General features: G+C 46.5%; 1 protein-coding gene across 2 annotated transcripts in view; it reads right to left on the bottom strand.

Moving 5' to 3' along the window:
• GRIPAP1 (GRIP1 associated protein 1) overlaps positions 1 to 14,997 on the bottom strand; it is a 364,281-nt gene that overhangs the window by 300,327 nt on the left and 48,957 nt on the right. For both annotated transcript variants that reach the window (XM_029610458.1, XM_029610468.1), the window contains exon 6: positions 11,549 to 11,696. In XM_029610458.1, the coding sequence (XP_029466318.1) occupies positions 11,549 to 11,696 (148 nt within the window). The remainder of the gene's footprint in view (positions 1 to 11,548; positions 11,697 to 14,997) is intronic.

Below are 14,997 nucleotides of genomic sequence, written 5' to 3' on the forward strand. Positions count from 1 at the left end.
CAGAGCCACCAGCACCACCGCTCCAGGATGGACTTCTATCCTTCAAGACCTTGCCTACCAGAGGCCAAGGAGGGAATGCGTAGAGCAGAATGTCACGAGGCCATGGGAGGACAAGAGTGTCCACCCCTTCCGCTCCATGCTGTCTTCTGCGACTGAAGACGCACGGCACCTTGGCATTCCCTCGAGTCGCTAGTAGATCCAAACGGGGAATCCCCCAGCGATGAGATATCAACGTGAATGCCTCTGACAGCTCCCATTCTCCAGGATCCAATCTTGGACAGCTCAGAAAATCCGTCGGTACGTTGACTACCCCGGCAATGTGTGAAGCCACTATCCTGAGCAGATGAGTTTCTTCCCAGGCCATGAGCTCATCCACCTCTGCCACTATGGAATAGCTCTTTGTGCCTCCCTGCTGGTTGATATATGCTACAGTCGTTGCGTTGTCAGAGAGCATTCTCACCGACAGACGATGAACCAGAGGCAAGAATTCGGCAGGGCCAAGTAGACTGACCTGGTCTCGAGACGATTGGACCATTGAGCTTCCTGCTGCATCCATTGGCCTTGGGCTGTCTGAGATTGGCATCCGTCATCACAATAGTCCACTGAGGGACCTCCAGATCCATCCCTCAGGACAAGTGTTCGTGCATCAGCCACCAAGCTAGGTTGGACCTGGCTGGTTCCTGGAGGGGTAAGAGAACTTGAAAAGCTTCTGACCTGGGGTCCCAATGTGAGGGCCAAGCCCTTTGCAATGGCCTCATATGAGCGAAAGCCCACGGGACCAACTCTAGAGTAGACGCCATAGAACCAAGAACCTGTAAATAGTCCCATGCCCTGGGAACTGGCAGGAACAAGACACGCCGAACTTGCGACATGAGTTTGTCTATCTGATCCTGCATCAGGAAGACTTTCCCAGAGTATCTAATCTCGCCCCCAAAAAATCCAGGACCTGGGTGGGGGTGCAACTGGCTCTTGTCTGCATTGATGATCCAACCCAGAGCATGAAGTGTCTGCACCTCCCTGGCGACCGCTGCTTTGCATAGTTCCTTTGCCTTCGCTCGAATGAGCCAGTCCAAGTAGGGATGGACCAGGATCCCCTGGCGACAGAGCCGCCGCCATGACCACTGTCACACCTTGGTAAATGTTGGTGGAGCGGTCGCCAGCCCGAAGGGAAGTGCCTGAAACTGGTAATGCTTGCTAAGGACCATAAACCGGAGATACCGCTGATGGTCCTTCAAAATTGCAATGTGTAGGTACGTTTCCGTCAAATCGAGGGATGCTAAAAACTCCCCTGCTCTGACAGACGATTACGGAACGTAGCATCTCCATACGAAAATGGGGCACTCAGAGCTCTGTTGACCTTCTTCAGATCTAAAAATCGGACGGAAGGACCCTTCCTTCTTCGGAACCAGAAAATAAATCGAATACCTGCAGGTTCGAAGTTCGTTCAGAGGAACTGAAACTAGCGCCCCAAGATCCAACAACCGGCGAAGCTTGAGAGACACCTGGTGCCTTTTCTCTAGAGACCCACAGAGCGACACCAGAAATAGATCGCATAAGGAACGAGCAAAATCTAAGGCATAGCCATGTTCTATAATGTTTAGAACCCAATGGTACAACGTTATTTTGACCCACTCCTCGTATAACAGGGACAGCCGCTCCTCAATGATCGGAACAGGGGAGTGGGCTGGCACTATTTAATTGGGAGGACTTGACTCCCGGCGCCCCTGTGACACTGCCGTCTCGGGCGGGTCTACAGCCACGAAAGGAATGAGACCAGGTCTGTGACCTGCTGGATGGCTGTCTTTGGCCAAATGGAGCCGGCTTAGACTAGCAAAAATGGTGCTGCCCTCAAAAACGCGACCGGGAAGGGTCGAAACCTCTGGAAGCTTTTGGCCTATCTTTATTGTCCCCCAAGGACTTAATGAGCTGCTCCAAATCTCCAAAAAGTAATTTCCTCCGAAACGGAAAAGCACCCAGCTGCAACTTGGAGGAAAAATCAGCTGACCAATTATGAAGCCATAAAAGGAGGCAGGAGAGGGAGAGACCACCAGCTCCGGGTGAGGAGAAATCCCGGCCCTACTTTAATTACTTTACGGACTTACTTTGAACAAAGAATTCTTCGGGTGAGCCCCTTTGCCTTCTTCCAGGTCGCATGCCCTCAACGTCATTGAGGGGGAGGGGCCGGCAAGTTTAACACCGACCTTCCCTGCGGCACGCAGATGCCGGCGCGCGGCTTTGCCTGGAATAGTGGAGATTTTCCTTTTTCCTGTGTAAATAGAAGTTAAATTAAGTCTTTAAACTTTTATCTCTCTCCCTGCCTTCAATTGAGTTCCTATTACAAAATAGGTGTAATTGAGAGATCCCTATTTTTTGTTTGTTACCACAAAAGAATGCCCCATACAAAGAGAAAGGGCAGACTACACCCAGAGACCCCCAACTGCTAGCCTTGCCCATTCTCAGCAATTGATAGAAGGGTTTCTCTCTCCTCTAAACGTAAATACACTGGGAGAAGTTTCCGCTGTGGGTGTTAAGAGCAGGCATTAACACCCCAGGAACATCAAAAATCTCTAAGTCCCGGTGCTCCAATAACTCCAGACCCACCTAATCCTATCCTAACTTCCGTTTCGAATGAGGTGGGGATCATGGAAGGCGTGAAATCACCTCATTACATTGAGGAAGAAATGAGGGATAAAGAGGCGGGTGAACAAAGGGGAGGGAATGGAGCTAACCCGCTGATATTGGAAGATAGGAGCAGCGGAGGGAATATCTTGACTCCAGACTCTCTTACTTCAACACCAAATGGTGGGGAAGGTATGACATCGATCTCAGAATTGAGACCCATACAATATTTACAGTCTGATATGATTACTTCAGGAGTAATGAGAACTGGGGTAAAACCAACAAAAAAAGTTACCTTGGAAAATATTTGGTCGGTCTTAATGGATTTGAAAACATCCATGAATCAAATGAAAATCAAAATGTCTGATATACATCTCACAAGTAAAAACAGATGCGGCAGTGAAAAAACATTCAGATAAATTAGAAATTTTGGAAAAACAGCTTACACAGACGCAAGAAATTCAATCAGGAATAATAAAAGGAGAACTGATTAATACTAGAAGGATTGAAGTAATTGAGAATAATATGAGATATAATATTAGAATTTTGAAATTTCCTAATGTAAAGTATATATCACCTATAGAACAATTTAAACGATTTTTAGGGGAGAATTTACAGCTTTCCCCGGAGAAAATGCCATCTATAGAGAAAATCTTTTTTATTGTTACAAAAGATAAGGAAAAATTGGAAGGGTTAAATCAGTCCCAACAATTGAATAATATTACAGACTTTCTAGAAAAATCAATGGATGAACAAGTAGAATCAAGAGGTACTTTATGTGTTAGATTTGTGAAGATGGAGGACAGAGATTTTATTCTACGATTATTTCTCCATGACCGAGAAAAAATGTAATCTTACACAAAAAATGTGGATATACCCTGATATAACTAGACCTTCTCAAATAAGAAGGAATTTCTTACAGATGAGTCCCGAGCTTAAAAAACTTGGAGCACAGATGGTTGGTTGTTTTCCTTGCAAATGTGTTGTAAAATATATGAATGAGAGGTTTGTGTTTATGGAACCCTCAGATCTCAGGAAATTTCTTGAAGCTCGTATTCCTAGTTAGGTGATATTCAGTTGAGTTATAGGTAAAGAGAGATAAACGTTTAGTGCACTGATGCTTGAAAATATTATTTAATTTGCTCCAGAATAAAATAATTGTCTTAGGAACTCCAAATTCCTTATAAAATGCTCAAGAAATTTAATACTGAAGCCAAAATTGCTATTGTATTGCTTGTAATTGACCTTATCATTGACATGTATTATTACTATTTTTTATTAAAATATGCATAAATTAAAAAAAATGAAGCCATAAAAGCCTGCGGGCCGACAGCGCAGAAGCCATAGTACGTGAAGACGTACGAAGGAGATCGTACAAGGCATCCACCCCATATGCTACCGCCGCCTGCAAATGATCAGCATGCTCAGATTCCTCCGGGAGAGCTCTGGCATTCAGGAGTTGTTGTACCCACTGGAGACTCACACGCTGCATTAAACTACTGCAAACACCTGCACAAACCCCCAGAGCCGACACTTCGAAGATACGCTTGAGAAGCACCTCCAGCTTACAATCCTTAAGATTGAGAAGCTTAAGAAGGTCGAGAGTCGTCCGGCAGCAGATACAATTTTTCCATAGCTCTGCCTACGAGAAGGCTAGCTTCCGGAGTATCCCACTCCCGAAACATTAGCTGGAGCAACATAGGATGAAAAGGAAAAGTCCTAGCTGGGGGACGAAGACCAGACAGCACCAGATCCACCATGCCCTGATCCTGAGGTGTCTGACCAGCCGGTATGCCCAACTCCGCTAGGACATGTGGAATCATCAGCTCCAACTCATCTCTACAAAAGAGTCTAAGGACCCGAGTATCATCCCCGGGGCCACATGCTCAGAATCCTCATCCATGTCCGCCTGAAACTGATGCGCCAGCAGCACCGCCCCCTGGTTCCCGGAAACAGACCCTTCCCGGACCACCCTAATCTGGGAGAACTCAGGAGGATCCGGCCTAGGAACCTGCACAGGAGGAGAAGGCCCATCCCCAGGCCGCCCCGGAAGGGGCTCAGGATCTCCCATGGGCATAAGGCTAGCTAAATAAGCCTTATCTAATAGTAAAATAAAATCAGCCGAAAAAGGATGCTGGCCCTTTAAATTTTCCCGAGGGGGAGTAGCCAAAGGAGCATGGAAAGCAGGAAATAAATCAAGGGGAGACCTGGGGCAAAAATCCTGCAGAAATAACTGAGGAGAGAGATCCCCTCCCCCTGCTAAGCTGTCTGCATCAGCATCTAAAGCTCCTAAAATGGCAGCCTATCCCGCGTTCACGGGGCAGGCTGAATACCACGAGGCAGCATCGGGGCGCCCGCACCACAGGACCGATGTGCCTGCTGCCTCCTGCTGCCAGCTGCCCCCACTGACAGGCCCTCGCCCCCGGGAAGACACCAGGATCAGAGGCTATCTCTGGAGACCTGTGCTGCCAGCTCCCCACAGGATTTGCAGACCAAAGCACGTGACATCGCCACACTGAACAAGGAGGGGAGGCCGTGAATATAAATCCCGGAGCCTGGAGGCCAAATAAGAGCAGCGCAGCTGCAAAAACACGTTCTGATTCTTTTTTTTTTTTTTAATTCACCTTTGCCTCACCAGAGCACAACCCCCTGGTTGTCTCTGGGCCAGGGGGAGAGGGTCCAGCCCAGCGGTAAATCCCCCCAACTCACTGGCTACTGCTCCTGGTACACTGGAGTGAAGGGCAAAGCACACGACAGGCCTACCACCGAGGAGAAATGACTCTGCTCCTCAGGAGGCCCGGCTCTTTTTTTTTTTTTTAACTTTGTTTCAGCAGAACAAATTTAAATGACTCCTGTCACTGCAACTTTCTTTTTCTTATTTAGAGTCAATTAGCCAGGACTGCAGGGTCTGCCACCTTCATCTGCAGGAGACAGAAATACTGGAGGGACCGCAGGTGGCGCATCCTATTTATGGGGGTGTCCTTCAAGTTTTTCTCTGTCTCCATCTGCTGGAAGGGAGGCATAACCCAGCAGTCTGGGCTGATCCGGGTACGTACAGGGAACAGTCTATATTCAGCCACTATCTGAGCAAGTTAGCCAGATAAACTTATCCGGCTAATTTGGTAAGAAATTCAACATCTTGGCCATGCCACTGAATATACTCAGCAATCTAAGAGTTAGCCAGATAAGTTTATCTGGCTAACTTTAGACCTGTTGAATAACAGACCTAACTTATCCAGCTAACTTGGCCAGACCATAACCAAAAGAAAAAGCTAATTGATATGGATAACTCTGTCATCAGTGGCACAACTGCAAAAGGAAAGAGTGAAGTGAATAACAAATCTCAACTAAAGTCTCATAAGGAGTCCAGGAAAAGCAAGAACCTTAAAGAGAGAACCTGGAAAGCTATGACCACAAATGCTCATAGTTTGGGAAATAAAATCCCAGATCTGCAGGCCCTAATGACGGAGGCAAAATTGGACATTGTTGCTATCAGAGACATGGTTCACAGAATCTCATGATTGGGATACAGCAATACCAGGCTATAACTTGTTAAGGAAGGACAGAGTGGATGGAAAAGGGGGAGGTGTGGCTCTTTATGTCAGAAACAATATCCAAGCATCTGAGCTGCAAGGAAGTTGGGGCAGGGAAGAAGCACTATGGGTCGACCTAAAAAAACATGACGGAACGTCCATTTATATTGGAGTGGTTTACAGGCCTCCAAACCAAAAGGAAGAGCTGGACTGAGATCTGGTTGAAGACATCCAAAAGATGGGAAAGAAGGGAGAAGTGGTGATCGCTGGTGACTAATATGCCAGATGTAGACTGGAAAATCCCATCTGCAGAATCTAAAAATAGTAGAGCGATAGTGGATGCCATGCAAGTAACTTTGTTCAAACAAATGGTATTGGAACCCACGAGAGAAGGAACTATACTCGACTTAGTGCTCACTAATGGAGATAATGTCTCTGATATCCAGGTGGGCACCCGCCTCAGCACCAGTGATCAAACGGTATGGTTTAATATCACTAAAAGAATATGGAAAAGAAGCACAAAGACCAGAGTTTTACAGTTCAAAAACACGGACTTTGAGGAAATGGGGAAGTACCTTGAGGAAGAACTAAAAGGATGGGAGAACAAGAGAGATGTGGATCAGCAGTGGACCAATCTAAAAGGAGCAATCACCAAGGCAACTACTCTATCGGGTAGATTTTCAAAAAGCGCGATTTGGCATACTTTTGTTGGCGCATCAGGCGCAAACAAAAGTACGCTGGATTTTAGCAGATACGCGCGTAGCCGCGCGTATCCGCTAAAATCCTGGATCGGCGCGCGCAAGGCTACCGATTCCGTATAGCCGGCGCGCGCCAAGCCGCGCAGCCTACCTCCGTTCCCTCCGAGGCCGCTCCGAAATCGGAGCGGCCTTGGAGGGAACTTTCTTTTGCCCTCTCCTCACCTTCCCCTCCCTTCCCCTACCTAACCCACCCCCCCTGCCCTGTCTAAACCCCCCCCTTACCTTTGTCGAGGGATTTACGCCTCCCGGAGGGAGACTTAAATCCCCGCGCACCAGCGGGCCGCTAGCGCGCAGGGACGCGACCTGGGGGCGGGTCCGGAGGGCGCGGCCACGCCCCCGGACCGCCCCGGGCTGTAACCACGCCCCCGGACCCGCCCCCGAAACGCTACATCCCGCCCCGAAAACGCCGCGCGGATCGGGCCCGCCCCCCGACACGCCCCCCTCGGGAAAACCCCAGGACTTACGCGAGTCCCGGGGCTCTGCGCGTGCCGGTAGGCCTATGTAAAATAGGCGCACCGGCGAGCAGGGCTCTTAAAATCCGCCCCTATATGTTAGAAATGTAAAGAAAAGCAAAAGAAAATTGAAACCTATCTGGTTCTCAAAAGGAGGTGGCTGACAAAATTAAAGCTAAAAGAACAGCATTCAAGAAATATAAAAGATCCCAAAGGGAGGAACACAAAAAAGAATATTTGATTCAACAGAGGGAGACGAAGAAATTAATCAAGTCGGCAAAAAGTCAAGCAGAAGAGAGGATTGCCAAGGTGACAAAACATTTTTCAGATACATCAGCGAAAAGAGAAAAGTCCAAAGTGGTATAGTGAAATTGAAAGGTGGAAATGATCAGTGTGTGGAGAGAGACGAAGAAATGGCAGAAATATTAAACAAATACTTCAGCTCTGTGTTCACTAAAGAAGACCCTGGAGAAGGGCCATCTCTACACAACAAGAAACTGGAGGGAAGTGGAATAGATGAAAATCCTTTTACAGTAGAAAATGTGTGGGAAGAACTAAAGAACCTGAAAGTGGACAAAGCCATGGGGCCTGATGGGATTCATCCAAGGATACTGAGGGAGCTCAGAGATGTGCTCGCGGGTCCACTGTGTAACCTGTTCAATAGATCCCTAGAAACGGGAGTGGTGCAGAGTGATTGGAGAAGAGCGGTGGTGGTCCCGCTTCACAAGAGTGGGAACAGAGAGGAGGCTGGTAACTACAGACCGGTTAGCCTCACTTCGGTGGTGGGATAAGTAATGGAGTCACTGTTGAAAGAGAGAATAATGAACTATCTACAGTCGGAAGAATTGATGGACCAGAGGCAGCATGGATTCAACAGGGGAAGATCCTGTCAAACAAATCTGATTGACTTTTTGACTGGGTAACCAAGGAATTGGATCAAGGAAGAGCGCTCGATGTCATCTACTTGGATTTCAGCAAAGCTTTTGATACGGTTCCGCACAGGAGACTGGTGAATAAAACAAGAAGCTTAGGAGTGAGTGCAGAGGTGGTGACCTGGATTGCAAACTGGTTGACGGACAGAAGACAATGTGTGATGGTAAATGGAACTTTCGCTGAAGAGAGCAGTTTTAAGTGGTGTACCGCAAGGATCGGTGTTGGGACCGGTCCTGTTCAATATCTTTGTGAGCGACATTGCGGACCGGATAGAAGGTAAGGTTTGTCTTTTTGCGGATGACACTAAGATCTGCAACAGAGTGGACACGCCGGAAGGAGTGGAGAGAATGAGACGGGATTTAAGGAAACTGGAAGAGTGGTCGAAGATATGGCAGCTGAGATTCAATGCCAAGAAGTGCAAAGTCATGCATATGGGGAGTGGAAATCCGAATGAACTGTATTCGATGGGGAGGGGGTGGGGGAAGGCTGATGTGCACGGAGCAGGAGAGAGACCTTGGGGTGATGGTTTCTAATGATATGAAGTCTGCGAAACATTGCGACAAGGCGATAGCAAAAGCCAGAAGAATGCTGGACTGCATAGAGAGAGGAATATAGAGTAAGAAAAGGGAAGTGATTATCCCCTTGTACAGATCCTTGGTGAGGCCTCACCTGGAGTACTGTGTTCAGTTCTGGAGACCGTATCTACAAAGAGACAAAGACAAGATGGAAGCAGTACAGAGAAGGGCGACCAAGAAGGTGGAGGGTCTTCATCGGATGACATACGAGGAGAGATTGAAGAATCTAAATATGTACTCCCTGGAGGAAAGGAGGAGCAGGGGTGATATGATTCAGACTTTCAGATACTTGAAAAACTTTAATGATCCAAAGACTACGACAAACCTTTTCCATCAGAAAAAAATCAGCAGAACCAGAGGTCACGAGCTGAGGCTCCAGGGAGGAAGACTAAGAACCAATGTCAGGAAGTATTTCTTCACGGAAAGGGTGGTGGATGCCTGGAATACCCTTCCGGAGGAAGTCGTGAAGTCTAAAACTGTGAAGGACTTCAAAGGGGCATGGGATAAACACTGTGGGTCCATCAAGTCTAGAGGACATGAATAAAAAGGCAGCAAAAACACTGCACGGAGCGGCAGCAGCCACAGAGGCATTCACGGAGCGGGGTGCCAGTGGTTGGTGTTCTACCTTCACGGAGCGGAAGGATGGAGGGCTGCCATCTCCAAAAAAAAAAAAAAAAAAACCAGGGGTGGGTAAGAGTATGGGGCAGGGGTGTGGCCTGCTTGTTGCAGTGGTTGCTACCCCTAATTGAGCTGGATGTTCACTTGTATGCAGATCTGGCGCTGCTCTCTACATTGGTGGTGGGGTGGAGGGGAATTAGGGCTGGAGGGTACTGGAAGCCAATAGTAACAGGAGGGTGATAAAAAAAGATAAAAAAAAAAAAAAAGGATAAAGTGCGTAGCTTGCTGGGCAGACTGGATGGGCCATTCGGTCGTCTTCTGCCGTCATTTCTATAGATAATGCTGAATATTGGCACTTATCTGGCTAAATTAGCTGGATAAATAACGCTGCTCTAGAACATTGCTGGTCCTGCTCCCTCACTTATCCAGAGAAATTTTTAGCCGGATAAAAAGTTAGCTGGATAAGTTGCAGCCCCTAAATACAAGCGAATATTGAAACAGCACTATTTAGCTGGACAAGTCTGAATGCATGCCCAGTGGTTTAGAGCAGCGGGCTACGAAGCGGGAAGACCAGGGTTCAAGTTCCACTGTCACTTCTCCCAACCTTGTGTAAGTCACTTTACCCTCCATTAACTCAGGTACGAACTTAGATTGTAAGTCCTTTGGGGATAGGAAAATATCTACAGTACCTAAATGTAATCCCGCTCTGAAGTGCCAAAAAGCAGAATATAAAAATCTAAAATAAATAAATTCAAAAGGGGATTTAAACAGAGTCAGGCAACAAGAGGACAGCCACCCTAACATCAATTCCAGGGAAAATACTCAAAGCCATCACAACTTATACACTTGAAGAAGACGGGAATGATTAGCATGAATCAGCATGATTTTAGAAGCAACACATCCCGCTAGACTAACCTCAGTGTCTCTTGAGATTGTTAGCCATCAAATTGACAGGGGAATACTATTGACAGTTTATCTGAATTTCATGAAAGCTGCTCATACAGTACTGCAAGAAAGGCTATTTTCATATTCAGAACAAGAGGTTGAAGAGGCAATCTGGTTACACTACAGAAATATATCAAAAGGACCCTACATGGATCTTGTGGACAATTTTTTTTTTTTTTACTGAAGCAGCCCCCAAACAAAAAAGGGCTGTATCTTCTGATAGGCATGGCAGGATATAAACCCCGGAGACCAGGAGAAAAGAGATTTCACCAGAATAAACAGAGCTCTCGCCTGAAACTAAGCAAGCTGGCTAAATTACTTCTCCCCTGGTACCGTGGGGGGGAGTGTGCAGGATGATGCAGGGATGCCCCTCATTGGTCCTGCAGGGGGCAACACATCAGAATATTAAAAGCCTCTGAATTCAGAGTCCCATCTTCCCCCCCACCATGGCACAACAGATTCCAGCAGGTCTGCTCCTGTGCTTTAGCCTTCTCGCTCACTCCCTTAGACCTCCAGACATGCAAACTCTTGCTGGTTGCCCACACTCCTAATCCTAACTCCCCATTATCCTTTAAGATTAAAGAGTAATAGATTTCATAAACTTCAATGGAATTTTTTTTTTTTATTCAGTGGTAAAACAAAAGGGAACATCTTACTAATAGCCATACTTACGGCTACAACTTTAAATTGATTCAAAAGTAAAATTAGGCAAGCTTTTAGAAGAAAAAAATTAAAGATATTGATGGGCATAATACAGCCTCACACTACAGAAAAGTGCTAACCCAGAAAATGTTTCCTACTGTATAACGGCAACAGATGCCGTTAAATTTTTCAATTTCCTCTGAAGTGCTACAAGGAGAGAGCTACGAGGCAATCACCAGCTTGAACCTGACGGACCTCTGGTTTTCTTTCAACCTAACCAGCTAAATATCGATGTAAACTCAGACAACTGTGTGCAGGTGTGCGTAATGTCATAGGTGATATCACTGCTAACCTATCAGATGCTGGTATGTACATGTCGTCATTTGTGACACTGCTGCTAACCTGAGCCGGGGTGTGTATGTGAGGCCGATGACAGTTAACCCTTTCTTGCCGGTGTTGGTGAGCAGCTCTACCTGTCAGGTTCCTCTGCAGTGTCATGTTCTCCGCTTGCAGCCTCAGCAGCTCTCCGTCCACCGCTCCAGTTTTAGGAGACCCATCCAACATCTGGACCCCCTTCATCTGCCGATTCTCGAGCTCCAGCTGCTCAATCTGGGAGCACAACTGTAACAGGGATGAGCAAAAACCGGATTAAAAAAACCTAGCACACAGTTTGTGATTTTTAATTAGAAAATTCCAGGAAATAAATAACTTAAGCTGAAAGCAGTGAGGGAGGTCTCAGCGATTCTTAGATAACATCAGATGTGCCTTTGAACAGTTCCTGCCTGCTAAACTATTCTGGGGATGGATTACTCCTGGGGGAATTCTGCACACAAAAACTTAAAATTCTGCAAACTTTATATTGGTCAAAATAATACAATTTACATGACAGTCTTTAAGTAATCTAAACAATGGGTTCACCCCTCAGTTTATCATACCAAAAAAGAGAATTGTTTGAGGGAAAACTGTACAATACAGTAATACTTATGCTCACACACTCTTAATCGTCTTGGACAACTTTGTCTCTATTCACCATGTTAAGGCTATTGTCACATCAGAACTCTTCTTCTAGTTCTCAAGTAATTTTGTAACTTATCTTTTCTGCTGTCGCCAACTTCTTTGCTGTTCCTTATTTACTCCAATAAACAAGGAACAGCAAAGAAGTTGGCGACAGCAGAAAAGATAAGTTACAAAATTACTTGAGAACTAGAAGACGAGTTATGATGTGACAATAGCCTTAACATGGTGAATAGAGACAAAGTTGTCCGAGACAATTAAGAGAATCACAATAGGATATTTTAAAAGGGCATTTGAAAAGGGTAATGTCTGAAGTTGTTTTCACTCATAAAAAAAGAAAAAACATTGAACAGGAAGAGGTAGATGACGTAAAAAAAAGTGCAAACAGAGGAGAGGGGTTGCAGCCCTTTGAGGGCAAGAGCCCATGAGACTGCAGCACTGAGCATTCTGATACAGACTCCCGGGATTTTAAGAATGTGTGAGCATAAGTATTACTGTATTGTACAGTCTAAGTAATTACATTTAAAATTAATACAGAAAAACATTAAAGATGCAGAATTTCCCTAGAAATTCACTGTAAGAGTGTCCCTTCCACACTCTCTCCCTACTCCCCTGGCCACTTTGCCCTCTCAGGCCCCAACTCCTACACCTGCCAGTATCTCTCCCCTCCACCTCTAAGCTCAACCCCTTCCATTCTATTGCCAGTCCCAGAGTTTGACCCTGTTCTCAGTAATGCCCCTCACACAGGCTCCCCTCTGTCCCTCCCTCTCACACACATGTATTTTAAAAGGGTGTTTACACATACACACCCTCATACAGGCTCCCTCACTCTTGCATACACACCCACACAAGCTCCCTCTCTCTTTCACACATACATCCTCACACAGGCTACCTATGTCTCTCTCTCATGCACCCCTTCACACAGGCTCTGTCTCACACATACACAAATCCCTTCACACAGACTAGCCCCCTCACATACACACAATAAGAAAATTGGTTCTTACCTGCTAATTTTCGTTCCTGTAGTACCAAGGATCAGTCCAGACTGTGGGTTATGCCTCCCTTCCAGCAGATGGAGACAGAGAAAAACTTCAAGGGCACCCCCTTAGTTAACCTGGTGTGCCCACTGCATCCCTTCAGCCTTAAGAATATCCAAGCAGGACAGTAAAAAAATATTAACCATAACAATGAATCAAATAACTAATAAAGTTAACTTTGTGAACAAGCAACCTGTAACTTTCTTCTTCTTCTGTAGCTATCTGCAATAAAAGTGAATATCAGTGTGGACTTGTCGAAAAACCCTTTCCTGGGTGGGCGTCTGGACTGATCCATGGTACTACAGCAACGAAAATTAGCAGGTAAGAACCAATTTTCTTTTCCTCGTACGTACCCGGATCAGTCCAGACTGAGGAATGTACCAAAGCTTCCCTAAACAGGGTGAGACGATGAGAGTCCTGCGCGAAGAACCCCACTGCCACAATTACAGACATCTGGGGCTTGAACATCCAAGGGGTAGTGACGAGCAAATGTATGGAGCGTCTTCCAGGTAGCTGCTCTATATATTTATTGTGGCGATACCAGCTGGTATACGGCCCACAAAGCTGCTTGTGAACGAATGGAATGGCCCTTCAACTCCTCGGGGATAAGTCTACCTTTGCAAATATAAGCGGAAGCAATAGCCTCTTTCAAGCATCATGCAATCGTTGGTTTAGAAGCTCTCTGACCCTTCTTAGGACCGCTCCACAGAACAGATGATGTGAATATCTGAAAGGATCAGTGATTTCCAAATAATGTAAAACAACACTTATCCATAATTACCAGAAAAGAATCCCTACAGGATAGAGCTTGAAGCTCGGAAATTCTCCTGGCAGAAGAGATAGCAACCAGAAAAACAGTTTTAAGAGTCAAGTCCTTAAGAGTGGCACGACGAAGAGGTTCGAACGGAGCCAAACAAAGAGCACGAAGCACCAAGTTTAAATTCCACGAAGGACAAATAGACCGAACAGGCGGGTTCAGATGTTTAGCACCTCTAAGAAAACGAACATCAGGATGAGAGGCGACCGGACGACCTTCGATGGTGCCTAAAAGAGAACCAAGAGCAGAAACCTGAACACGCAGAGAGCTCACCGAGAGACCTTTGGAGAGGCCACGCTGAAGAAAGGAAAGTAAGACCGCCACAGAGGGCGAGCGAGCCGAAACACCCAACTCTTCACATACATCTTCAAAAACCTTCCAAATCCTAACATAAGTAATGGAAGTTGATTGCTTACGAGCCCTGAGAAGGGTGGCAATAACCTCATCTTTATATCCTCTGCATCTCAAACGTCTCCTTTCAAAACCATGCCGCTAGACAGAAGTGATCCACCTGATCGGAAAATACGGGACCCTGGTGCAGAAGATGGGGCAGATGACAGACAAAGAGGACCGTCCACCGAGAGATTCATCAGGTCCGCGAACCATGGTCTTAGAGGCCATTCTGGAGCCACGAGAATGACCAGACCGCAATGGAGCTCTATTCTCCGAAGGACTTTCCCCACCAACGGCCACGGAGGGAACACGTAGAGAAGAACGTCGGAGGGCCAGGGAAGAACTAGCGCGTCCACCCCTTCTGAACAATGCTCCCTCCACCGGCTGAAGAACCATGGAGCCTTTGCGTTGGCTAGCGTTGCCATGAGGTCTAGGTGAGGGGGACCCCACCTGTGCACAATTAGATCCATCGCTACGTCCGATAACTCCCACTCGCCAGGATCGAGATGCTGACGACTGAGGAAGTCGGCTTGAACATTCTCCCTCCCCGCTATGTGGGAAGCCGCCAGACGATCCAAGTGTCTCTCTGCCCAAAGAAAAAGCTTGCTGGTCTCTAATGCCATTAGACGATTCCGAGTTCCGCCCTATCGGTTTATGTAAG

The sequence above is a fragment of the Rhinatrema bivittatum genome, chromosome 1, assembly GCF_901001135.1.
Source record: "Rhinatrema bivittatum chromosome 1, aRhiBiv1.1, whole genome shotgun sequence".
NCBI lineage: Eukaryota > Metazoa > Chordata > Amphibia > Gymnophiona > Rhinatrematidae > Rhinatrema > Rhinatrema bivittatum.